At 41.5% G+C, this 12,267-nt stretch overlaps 1 protein-coding gene across 1 annotated transcript; it reads left to right on the forward strand.

Annotated features, from left to right (window-relative positions):
* Positions 1 to 20: 20 nt before the first annotated feature.
* Positions 21 to 11,881, forward strand: LRRC41 (leucine rich repeat containing 41). The gene is made up of 10 exons (XM_044441456.1): positions 21 to 295; positions 1,424 to 1,510; positions 2,157 to 2,227; positions 2,967 to 4,158; positions 6,878 to 7,129; positions 7,978 to 8,142; positions 8,640 to 8,738; positions 9,221 to 9,343; positions 10,851 to 10,926; positions 11,595 to 11,881. The coding sequence occupies exons 1-10, from the start codon at positions 184 to 186 to the stop codon at positions 11,827 to 11,829; spliced, it is 2,412 nt and encodes an 803-aa protein (XP_044297391.1). The 5' UTR covers positions 21 to 183; the 3' UTR covers positions 11,830 to 11,881.
* Positions 11,882 to 12,267: the final 386 nt, after the last annotated feature.

Consider the following 12,267-nt stretch of genomic DNA (forward strand, 5'->3'; position numbering starts at 1 on the left):
GGCACGTACAGTGTTTTTGCCTCCACTACTATGGCCGCCAGTTCCGCTAAAATGGCGCTAGGGTGGAGGACGCTCGACCTGCCCAGTATGGCAACATCATACGTCTACATAACAATGCTTGACCCTCCCAAGATGGCGTAACTCAGCCTAGGGTCTTTAGAGTAGACCTGTGGCCTGAACAATATGGAGCCCAAGTCCGGAGGGGAGATCGCTGACCGGAATCCTCTCAGCCTGTTTGACTTAAGTGGCGCGGTAGTCAGCTCCATCATGAGACACGTGGAGAAAGAGGTTTGGGGTAAGAAGGGGAAGGGGATCAAACTGGGAGCATCCCCAGTCCTTCCTGACATTAGGACGCACGGGTCTTCCGTGGCACGGAATGCGAGACTCTGCTTCTGGCATCTGAGTGAGGGCTTTCTGGTACCGCGTAATTAAACATTCAGCATACGTGAGTGTCCAATATGCAACCAGGGAAGCGGGACTGAAAAACAGAAAGACATGCTCTAGGAAGCAGGCTACACGCCTTACCATACAAATAGGAAATAAACCTATCGGGCACAGTTGGACTGACAACCGAGTAAACATGCAGAGGATACTTTTGCTGCTGGATATCCTGGTGTAACTGTGGATTCAGCTATTTTACCTTTCTGCATATCCATGCATAGGACTGTTCTTGCTTCCCACTACCTTTTTTACAATATGTATTGCAAAACTGACGGTCACAGGTACAAGATAGAGTGATGGCCACAAATTTGGATGTCCTTCAAAGGGGATCAAATAGATTCATGGAGGAGAAGGCTATCGAAGGCTACCAGGCATGATGATTGCATATTACCTCCAATATGAGAAGCAGTGTGCCTCTGTATGCCAATTGCTGAGAAACATGAGTGGGGGAGAAACTACTGTGCTTATGTCTTGCTTGTGGGCTTCCCCTGTGTGACAGCTGGATGACTGTTTCCAGACAGAATGATGGTTTGATCCTGCGGGATTGCTCTTTTTCAACTGTATATTTGTTAGTGTGGCAGCAGGTCCCATTGAATTTGGTGGGACTTGGTAAGTTTAAAAATGCTTTGTGTTGGTCTCAATCTCAGAGTGAATGTCACAATGTAACTATAAACTTAAAGTGCTAGATTGGCTTTGCAAACAGTCTAAATATAAAAAAGGTGGAGGAAATCATTACTTACAAATATGATATAAATATCCTATTCAACTGTGATGGCAGGAGGAACATTCTCAAAACAGCTTTTAAACGGAATCAGTTTCCATGGTTTTATTTTCTAATGGTTGCCTCTAGGACTAGCAGTTTTTGCAGAGGTTCAGTTCTGGGCATGAAACATTGACTGAACAGGCCTGCAACCAATTCACCTCAGTTTGTTCTTTCGCTGTAACTAAAACACAACTTTGTATTGCTTTCTCCCCACAAAAGCACTTCCAGGTCCAGTCCTTCAGGGTATCCTGCCTCTACTTAACATATACTACCTGGAGCGAATTGAAGAGACTGCTGTGAAAAAAGGTCAGTAACTTTGTGGGAGGGGAAAGAATGATAGAAAGTTTTTAATAATAGTGGTCTCTTGTGAATTTTAAATATTCTGTTACTACATGGTAACCATAGCATGCAAGATTGTTTTTATGATAAAGACTAATCCCTGCTTGCCATACTTGCAGTTTCCAAGTCTACCTGGAAATTTGCCCAACTGATTTCAGTGTGGCTTATTTCCAAGTAAATGTACATAGGTTATTACTGGACTTAACTGAATTTAGTTGCACACAAGAGCTCAAGCTCAGACTCACAATTTCTCAAGCATAAGCTTCAGCCCTTCATTACATATGCAGATAATTTTCAATGTAGGTGTTCAGTTTAAATTTGAGGCAGAATTTTCATAGTAAATATTACATTTACTATTCATGAGGTAAGTCTTCTCATCAGAAATGGAATGCTTGCTTTAAATATATTAATTATGTACTTAGAGCATAATCCTATGCATGGCTACTCCAAAGTAAGCCCCCTTGAGTTCATTGGAACTTATTTCCAATTAAGTGTGTATAGAACCACAGTTTCCCATATATCATGCTATACATAACTGTGTATTTATGTAAAACTAACTGTCCAGATTAATTTTAATTGTAATTTTTAAAAAGTGTATTTTATATTCACCTAGGGCTCTCAACACAACCTATATGGTGCAAGCTCTGGTTTGACATCATCAAAACAAGACCTTCCAGATTAGAGGTGAGTTTAGGATGCAAACTATAAAGATGTCACACCTGTGAAGACCAGATTTCCTGTGTACCAGTCTTCTCCAACCTGGTGCCCTCCAGATTATTTAGAATACAATACTCGGGATTTCTAGTCACTGGCTATGCAGCTGAGGTGGACGGGGGTTGAAGTTGAGAGCATCTGGACAGCATCAGGTGAGGAAAGCTGCTGTACACACTTCTCTGGCAGGAAGACCCAATGAAAACAATGGGACTGAATTCCAAATAGACTTGTATTGCAGAGATTGTATCCTGTTGCTCTGCCTTTATTCTCAAGTTTCATGGAAACAGCCATTATATGGATTAAAAGCTGCACAAAAGCAGCATTATTTAAATGCTTTGAGTAGCTTCTGTTTGCACAACAGGACTTTGCCCTTCCCTCCTCCTTACTCTGCCCTCCATACCCAGATCTTCTCTACAGGATCCTCCAGGAGCAAAATTTGAAAGTGCATGGAGGCCTGTAGTGGAGCAGTGGAATACATCCCACCATTGGTATCTATTCCATTGGAAGTTGGCTAGAACCCAATAATTTTTCACTCCTGAGCTGGACAAACATTGCTGTCTTACTTTCCATCTTTGTTTAGAAGGGTTTGCATTCTTATGCACACACACCTGGGAGTAAGTCTTACTGAAATTAGTTGGACTTTCACCAGAGAACACACGGATGAGACTGCACAAGGCGTTTACATTACTATGGTTCAATTTGATTGCAGAGTGTCAAGTGTTGGAGGAAGAAATTCCTTGAAACCTTCTTCTCAAATGTGCTGCGTGGGATTTTGGATGTATCTTCATACCAACAGCTGAGTGATCCTTGCTTTCTGCCCTTGCTATACACTTCACGACATGTTACCCAGCTCACCATCTATAACATGCTTGAAGGCATATCAGAGCTCATGGCTGAACACAATCAGAGTGTTCTAGAAAACCTGGCTGTCTCACTCAAAAGTTTGACATTCCGTCACCTCCTCTCCTTAAGTCTCTCTGCCAGGCAACAGTTGAGTTTGTTTCTTCATCGCCTCATTCATCATGGTGCTGTGGACCAGCTGTCTATGTACTCTTGGCCTGATCCTGACCCAGTAGTGTTAGCCCTCATTCTAAAAATGAGTGCGGGGGGTTGGCACCCAGGAAAAGCAGTGATGAACCCAGGCAAACTTTGTCATCTGTGTCAAGAAAAATCTGTTGACCAGAAACAAAAGCTCGATCAAGAGTCTAAGAAGCTTTTTGATTCAAGGCAGCAGTTCCATAAATCAGCAGCTAGCCGATCCAGTGATAAGGAGCTGAGAAATGAGAAAGTGTTGCCCAGGTTGTCTCAAGAATTTGTTCCAGGCTTCAAAAATGCCATAGAACTGGCTAGAACCAATAACAAGATTCTACAAGACCCAGGAGGCCATGAATTGGGTTGCAATTCTTACCAAAACAGAATGCAGTACTGTGCTGGTTCAGAAAGAGACAGTGCTGATGAGGGATCTGTTAGTTCCACTGCAACAAAGTCAAGTCAAGATGCACCTGCTTTAGGAAGATCTCAAAAGAGGCGTAAGGTTGTAGCAACAAAAAAGCACAGCTGCTCTAGGAGGGCCACCCAAGCTGCTACAGAGTTGGATGACCTCTATGACTTTGTCTTTGCAGTTGCAAGGGAAGAGGAGGGGGAGAGCAAAAGAAGGCATGCTGAGGAGGGGAACAGGCTTGCAAATTGCTTCCAAGCAGAGGCTGCTGATGGTACTGGTGTGATTTGTCCTGAGGGAGCCCAACCAATAGGAATCACACCTTTGAAAATGGCTGCCTCTTTTCGAAGTGTATCCATGCTGGAAGTATTCTCCATCCCTCTGACCAGGAATATGTGTCAGATGCTTGGTAACTTGTTGAGTTCTTGGGTGTCTTTGGAAAAACTTGTCCTGACTTTGAACGGTGAGTGATAATGCAAATATCTGAATTCAGGAGTTTATAGCAATTTGATTTAGTCTTCTAATGCAGGGATGGGAACTTGTTGGATGCCAACTCCCATTAGCCCCAGCCAGTAATACAGACTTGGGTAGCTTGCATCTGCCAACAGAACATGTTGGATTTAGGGAGGTTTACAAAAATCCTTGGAGAGAAAGCAAAACGAAATAGTGTTTTTTTCCTTTTCATGCAAAGATTAAATCCTAGTTTGTTCTAGGTGTCCTTAACCTCATTTAACATCTGTCTTTCCAAGGTTCAGAAAGCAGTTCTAAAATACATGCAACAGATACACTTTTAAAAGAAAGGTAGCATATTTTTTAGCATACATGTGTGCAAGCATCATTTATTAATCCATATCTGAGTTTCTGATCATTTTGGAGCAGTGTTTCTCAAATAAGTAGTGGCTTATTTAGCAGTGGCTACAGATGTACTCATAAAAGATACTTTAGTGGCCACAGGAGAAGTCAAGCCTCACAGTTATGACTGCTATCACTACTGTCCTTCTCTTGAGAACAGCCAGCCTGAAGTCCTCCAGGAATTTTGGAGGACATCACCTCAGGCCATTAAGAGTGGTGGGAGTTCTAACCCAAACATCTGAATAGCACTAGGATGGGGAAGACTGCTTTAGAAGATGGGAGAAGTCCATGATTTATTCACCCTGATAATAAGAAGTCAAGGATAATGCATATAAAGTACAGGCTAAGACACATTCATTTACCTCGACTGTCTATTAGAGGTAAATACTCAGGATGTCTCATTCTGTTTAAGAGTCTGTATACATGGCTTGGGTGGCAATATATAGGATATAAGCCACTGCCAGACTGTAGAACAGGAGTAGGGAACCTGTTCTCCTCCAAAATTGGGATGCAGCTTCCGTAATTGGTGGTCATTGGCCCATGATGGCTGAGGCTGGTTTGGGTTGAAGTTCAATAATAATTGGAGGGCTGCAGATTTCCTCCTAGAGTTGTAAATCAAAGTTATCACTGAGCACACAGTCCTTTCCAGGATTAGACAAGAAAAAAAGATTCAACAACTCCCAGCTTTCTTCAGCCAGACAGTTGTAGAATTTTGTTGCTTTTGTTTTTTTGGTCTAAGCCTCCATGGGGTTGTACCCTAAGTTGATCAGGTAGTGATTATATAAGATCCATTGACCCTCTCTAATCAGAGAGCTGTACCGGAGTTTTTGTTGGGGACCTATTCTTGCCTTTTTTCCATAAATGGTCAGCCAAGCAGTAAATAATCTGGTGCAGAAGAAAACACCTTGGAGGTAGTTTTGCACTTCTAGCAGTAGCATTTACAAGGTCACTGAATGCAAGCTAACTCATTTTTAATGTTCATTAAACTCAATTCCAAATTATCAGAACCAGCCTGCCTTTTCAGGCCTCTCCTCTTTCCAGTTCCACTGTATCCGAGCCTCTCTTTGTTGCAGGCAGTGGCTACTTTTCTTACAGCCCAAGCTATCACCTTGCTGCACATGTGAAATACAGCCATCACATATAGGCAATTAATTCTGCCTTTAGTATCCAGGAATACCTCGGATAGTACTGAGTGGCAGAGCCAGTGTGGTGCAGTGGTTAAGAGCATGGGACTGGGACTCAGACGATTTGGGTTCTAGTCCCCGCTCGGCCATGGAGCCAACAGGGTGACTTTGGGCCAGTCACAGACTCTCAGCCCAACCTACCTCACAGGGCTGTTGTTGTGGGGATAAGATGGAGGAGGAGGAGATGTAAGCTGCCTTCAACCCTTTGTAGGAAAAAGGCAGGATATAAAGCAAGCAAGCAAGCAAGCAAGCAATTAAAATAAAATAAAATAAAATAAAATAAAATAGTTTGGATTTCCAGAGCTGAGGTTGCAAACAGGACTTAGGAATCCATGCTGTGATCCCCATGTTACCACCCATCAATGTGGAAAGAAATGCACTAGCTGCTTCACTGAGGTCAGAAAATCAGGCTCAGAGAAAAGGGTTAAGAGGGGAAAGTAGAGAAGACTGAGGTCACCAGGATACAAGATATCAGGAGAGTATGTAGGAACAGAGGGAAGATGGTGGCACCAGCAGCAGTGTGTGTTTGTTTGGATTTCCTGAGCTCCTTCTCTTGTGCTCTGGAGGTTCTGTTGGCCCCTTAGCAGGTTACAAAACAAAACACTATTTGGAGTTCTCTTTTATGAAGAATTGCTTTTTGAGGACAGTGTGCTTGGACTTAATTGTGGTATAAAGGACATTCTGATGGTACTCGAGCGTCCGTCCATCCTTCTCTGAACAGTTACGGCTTCACAGCCAAACTCTGCTTAAGAGCTTTCAAGTTCAGAGGCTTGTGAGCATCAGGGTTGCAATAGATAGGACTGCGCCTTAACTGTGGATGCTGCGGTGGGAGGACTTGCAGCCATGAGGAGCATCGGGTGCTTGGAACAGGTATCAAGGCAGCAGGTTAGATACTACAGATTGCTTGCCCAGTAGTCTGCTCAGCACTGCTCTTGGTCACTACAGCTCTCATTTTTTGACCCGGGAAAATTAAAACAGGATCTGGTAAATCTTTGATAGTGTCTAGTAGTTCTCAAGTGTCACCATCTTTCTTGGAAATGCATGCAAGATAGAGGTCTACATCTGTTTCAAGTGAAGTATTAATATTTGTTCTTGTGTGCGCGCACTTTCAACGTATATTTCTTCCTTTAACAAATCTGGTTCCAGGTTTAGGCCCCGGCATCTTAAATATCCTCTCTGGGCTCCGAGCCCTGTCCCGACACAGCAATTACTGCCTCCGTGTGGTGCATATCAGTGACATGTTTTCACATGTTCCCTGCATGAATCTTGTCCATTCTTTTTTGAGTGCTGTTCCATTGCTTCAGACGCTTTTGGTCAGCTTTGATCTCAGATCCACAACAGAATCAAGCAAGCCTGAAGAAAGCTCGGGGTTACCATCATTGCAGGAAGAAATTCCAGGTAAAATATTTTGTTTCCAACCTAACATTATAATGTGAATATCCCTTCTTGTAAGGGTGAGGTAATTGTGTTAATCTTGTGGAGGAGTTCCCATATAAACCATACCCATGTGATTGCTTTCATGTACCTGGTGATTTCATAGTCCAAATTATTTCTTTTCTGTGCATGCCATTACTTATCCTAGAAGTAACACCATACATGAGTTGGATTAGAACTGGGCTTGTCAATAAAACAAACAAATAGGCATTCCCTTTAAACAGCTAGTTCTTGTCCCTTTTGATATAGAAAAACCAAGGCATTCTCCAATTCTGGCTTTTCACCTTGAAAAAGCAGATGGTGTGACGCCCCATAGTGGAGAGTTTTGCATACAGAAAGGCCTTCTCTTTGGTAGCCCGCAAACTATGGGATGTCCTCCCCATAATGCTCAGCTGGCACCCATGTTACTATCTTCTCAGTGCCAGCTTATGGCTGTCCTCTTTGCCAAGGCATTGACCAACTCCAAAAAGCAGGTGGAAGCAGGAGGCATTGTCAGTTGTTTTAGGAGGCCCAGCAATATGAACTGGTCTTTATTCCTTGATGAAGTTTGGTATTAAATTTGTAATGTAATTTTGTGATTAAAAATTACTTATATTTTATATTATTTTATTTTATTAACTATTGTTCACTGCCCAGAGTATTTCAGCTATTTGGAAATATAGAAATAAAAATAATATTTAAATTAGCCAATGATGATTTGAGCAAGCTCTTCAAACTGATATCACAAACCCTTGTTTAATCCTGGTTCAAACGATGGGTTTTAAAGTTTCCAGTTGTGAAGAGGTTTTTCTCCTCTTCTGTCCACCACCTAGAGAGCCATCTGGAACATCTTGACATCAGATTTCCCCGGGAACCTCTTCAAACAAGTCTCTTGTTGCCTGTGCTAAAAGCTTCAAGGTCTCTCCAGAGTCTGTCTCTAGACAGTGTTGCAATTTCCTGTCCCGAGGAGGTTGGGTTTCTCCTTCATGCGCTCAGAGGTATGATGGAAGCGATTTTCCTGCAGTACACCTAATCAGTGATTCTTGTACTAAAATCTTTACCATCTGGCCAGCCAGGTGTGAGACCTGTATGTACTGCAGGCAGAACTGTAAAAGACTCTTATCAACATGTTGAAATAATACAAATAATACATTATTTCAACAATAATACATGTTGAAATAATACTGAATGGGAAAACTTGAATCAGCAGGCAGCTCCAAACACTTTATCCCCTGCAGAGGAGGGCAGGATGCTCGCCAATGGAGCAAAGCTCAGGGAACCAAGGTTCAATTTTGATGCCAGGAAGTACTTCCTGATAGTTAGGACCCCGAGGGTGTGGAATGGGCTTCCATGGGAAGTGGTTGAGGCCCCATCAGTGAGGGTGTTCAAGAATAGGCTAGACATACACATGGTGGGCATGTCGTGAGCGGAGCCGGGGGTCAGACTAGATGGCCCGGGAGACCCCTTCTGACTTGGTCTGTTTCTATCCTTTTAGAATATAGCCCAAGTCTCAGGAAGCTAAGCTTTCATGACATCAACCTTTCCAGCCATTCAAAAGAAGTCCTCTTTCTGCTGCAGGACCATATCCTTCAAGGTATATTAAGTTCATTTGTCTGCTTGTATCCAATATGAGTACTATTTTATCAGCAACTGCTCTTGCATGCAGTCAGGAAGCATATTTCTGCTTAGGATTGTCAGTATTGTATTTCAGAGACAGATGTTCCATTTCAATCATTCACTTGCAACATGGGGAGCTGATTTGCTTTGACCTCCATTTAGTGCTAAGGTTCTTCTTGTGCAGAGGTGGATGTTGGGCCAGAAAAGAGTCCTACTGCCTTTAAAGCAAAATGCTGCACTCTATTCAAGGAGTATTAAAAAGGGACACAAAGCTTAGAATATGAGAAAGGAGAAGGGGTGCTTCTCTCCACTATGTATTATAATTTTATTTTTAAAGTCAGTTTATGTTACCATAGTGGCTGACTGTATTCTGCTTTTCTGTGAAATTAATTTTACATAGCAAACCATAAAAACAAGGAACATATTTTTCAGTTATTGGCCTCCTTTATCTTGCAATAGAAATTACATTTTCCTTTTGTCGGCTGTTTGAAAACTGCACTGCTGAGCTTCTGTCTGAAATCATCAATGTTGTGAAGAACAATTCATCACTGAAGAGCCTTAGACTCCCTGGAAATAGGCTGGGTATGTAAGGCAAATAGAACAACTATTCTGTAATACTCTCTTTTCCTTGGTGAAAAGGTCTGCATGTTATTAACACTAGCACATTTTGCCTGCCTTGTCTGCTGTCTTTCAAGCTCAGTCAGCAAAGTCAGGAATTCAAATAGCTATTTTTGAGCTTTTGACTAAGCTTTTTTTCTACCAAAATTCATCAGTAAATACTGTTCATCGTGCAATTTGTGGGTTTCCAACTCTGCACCCTTTCTATCTTCTCACCTTTACAGTTTCAGCACAATCAGTAAGAAAAACTAGGACCATTGAACCATGATTTGCTGAGTTTTTATTTGCAGCAAGGTTTTTTTCCCCTAGTGGGAACATTCAGAGGTGTCATTACTTGCTGAAGCTTAAAGTGAAATACAGTCCATGCTTTATTAGACAATGCCTGAGTGCTGCTACTTTATTATGAATTAAACTTTTGACAGTAATACAGCTTGCTAAAGAAACCCACAAAATTTACTAGTTTTCCAAACAAATTCTAGTCAGTAGGGTGATGAAATGGTTTCTTTTCCTGCAGAGTTTCTGCTTAGCTTCTCTGCTGGATGCAAAGAAATAAAACACATTATCCCTCTTTCACCAGGCTGCTTATGTGCCTGCATGCAGCTCCTGTTCTTCTAATGCGGACCAAGCTTCAATTAAAGGTTGCTGTGATTATGAGCTGGAATAGTTCTATTTAAGATGGAATAAAGTATCTGTTTCTGAAAGTTACTTAATAAGAGGGAAATGAAGTAGGCTCGGCTTTCCCCCTTTAAGGGCTGATTTAAAAATAGATGAAATGATGGTGAGACTGCTGGATATTAAGTCCTTAATTATAAAATATATCTAAGCATTATCCAGAGTATGATCGTTTCCTTCCATAATAGTTCATAATCTATGACACACAAGGAAAGACGGCACAGAGTTTTGGTACCAATTGATATAGAATGGCTAAGTGGATGAGGGATGATACAGTTCTGGGCTGGCAAGAACAAAATAGTAGTTGCTTCCAACTGAGCCAATGGAGGGCTCTTTTCTACCTCACAGTCATGTGGAAATGAGGCAGGGCCTAATTTCTGATCAAGCTACATCATCCTTACAAATCTGATTAGTGCTACAGTGGCAAGAAAAGTTAGGCCTACGGTTCTTTCAGTACATCACTTCAAAACAGGTCTTTTTCCTACTGTATCAGGAGTCCTGGTGCTCTAGAATCAGAACCAGTAAGCAAATTAATGTATTTTCAGTGAATTTCTGCTGGTTGAGGACATGTTCTCCTTATCTGCAATTTACTCAGATCCAAAGAAAGAACAATGTGGCAGGATAAGGAGCAGATGAGTAGAGAGTAGGTGATTCACACTGATTGTTTCCTCATGTGCTGTTCTCTGCCGAATTTGACAGCACTGATTTTGTCTCAGCTTATACTTTGTTCCATTGCTGCTTTCATCTGTACTCATTCTGTTTATAATAGGCATTTAAATTGTATTCCACCCATCATTAGGAAATCACAGGCTGGTCGCACTGGCTGACATTTTTTCTGAAGATTCATCCTCTTCCATCTGTTTCCTGGATGTAAGGTACGTTACGTAGAACCCTCCTCAGTCAGTCCCATTGGAAACTAAATGGCAATAAAGTAGCTTACTAGAAGTGATGCATAGTCATCATGCATTCAGCAACTTCTTTTAACAGAGGCAAAACAATCCTTTCCAGTGTACATTTCTGAGGCATGCCAAATTTGAGTCTATGAACTATTTATACTGAAATACCCCAATAATCCAAATGATTGTTAATCAACATTGAGACTGTTTTAGAGTCGGTTTGGGGTCTTCTGCTGTCGGATTCAACAAACAAGGAAATAATTTCCATGATCAGTCCAGAATTATATTGATGAGTCTCATAAGCATCAGTATAGCTGTAAAAATTGAGACTGCACAGGATCAAGATTGCTTTCCATGTTATTTCTGCTTGATCACTGTCAGGTTTAGTTCTGAGTCATTTGGCAGGATGTGTTCAGAGCAACAAAGATGTGTGCCTTGAAATTATCTTTCCTCCAGTTGCTACTTTTGTTTTCCATTGTAAAATACTGAAGACTCAATTGTTTAGTTGAAACAAAATCATTTCATAAAAGCTCCATGTAAATGAAGTTTTTTCTAGATAAAGTTGCTATGATATGAAAGTATCACCTTATGTACACGTTCACTGATAAGCAGCAGAAGTGGACTAGTCTTATCCTATTCTCCCACAGCTCCAACTGTATCAAACCCGATGGTCTCCTAGAGTTTGCCAAGAAGCTGGAGAGCTATGTAAGCCAACGCGGAGAACACATCAAGTTTACCAAACTCTGCCTCTATCAAAACTGGCTAGACCAAGATGCTGTAACTGCTCAAGAGGCTCTCTTACGGCTAAAAGCTATGTGCAATGTAGTCAGTGACACATGGGACTCATCTCAGGCCTTTGCTGATTACATCAGTGTGATGTAATGAACACTTATGGAATAATATCTTGTATTAAAGTTGCTTGCATTTACTAGAATTCAGCTTCTCATTTTCTTCTAGACAGTTCCTATAGGAACTCGCCTCAGACTTTTTTTTAATAGGCGTTTATTTTATATCCCACAGTAACTTGGGGGAAAACAGTAAGAGCCTCTGAACTACTGGAGATAGGAGTGGGGGTTCAGTTATTAAAAGCATGGACAGTTATTGCAGGACTACATTAATCTCCATTGGTTAGGAGTTCACAAGCTCTGCAGTTATCACTAGTAGTTCAGAACCTTTTGTATTAATAGCCAAACCCCCTGCAACCATCAAACTTATTATGGAAACTAAGGCCTGCAGCCAAAACTAAGTACACAGAGGAAGACAGGATAACATTTGTAACATCTATCCTAAAGCTGGTTATAGAGATTTCATAAAAGTGTG

Source organism: Varanus komodoensis, unplaced genomic scaffold (genome assembly GCF_004798865.1).
Source record: "Varanus komodoensis strain SLA01 unplaced genomic scaffold, ASM479886v1 scaffold1, whole genome shotgun sequence".
NCBI lineage: Eukaryota > Metazoa > Chordata > Lepidosauria > Squamata > Varanidae > Varanus > Varanus komodoensis.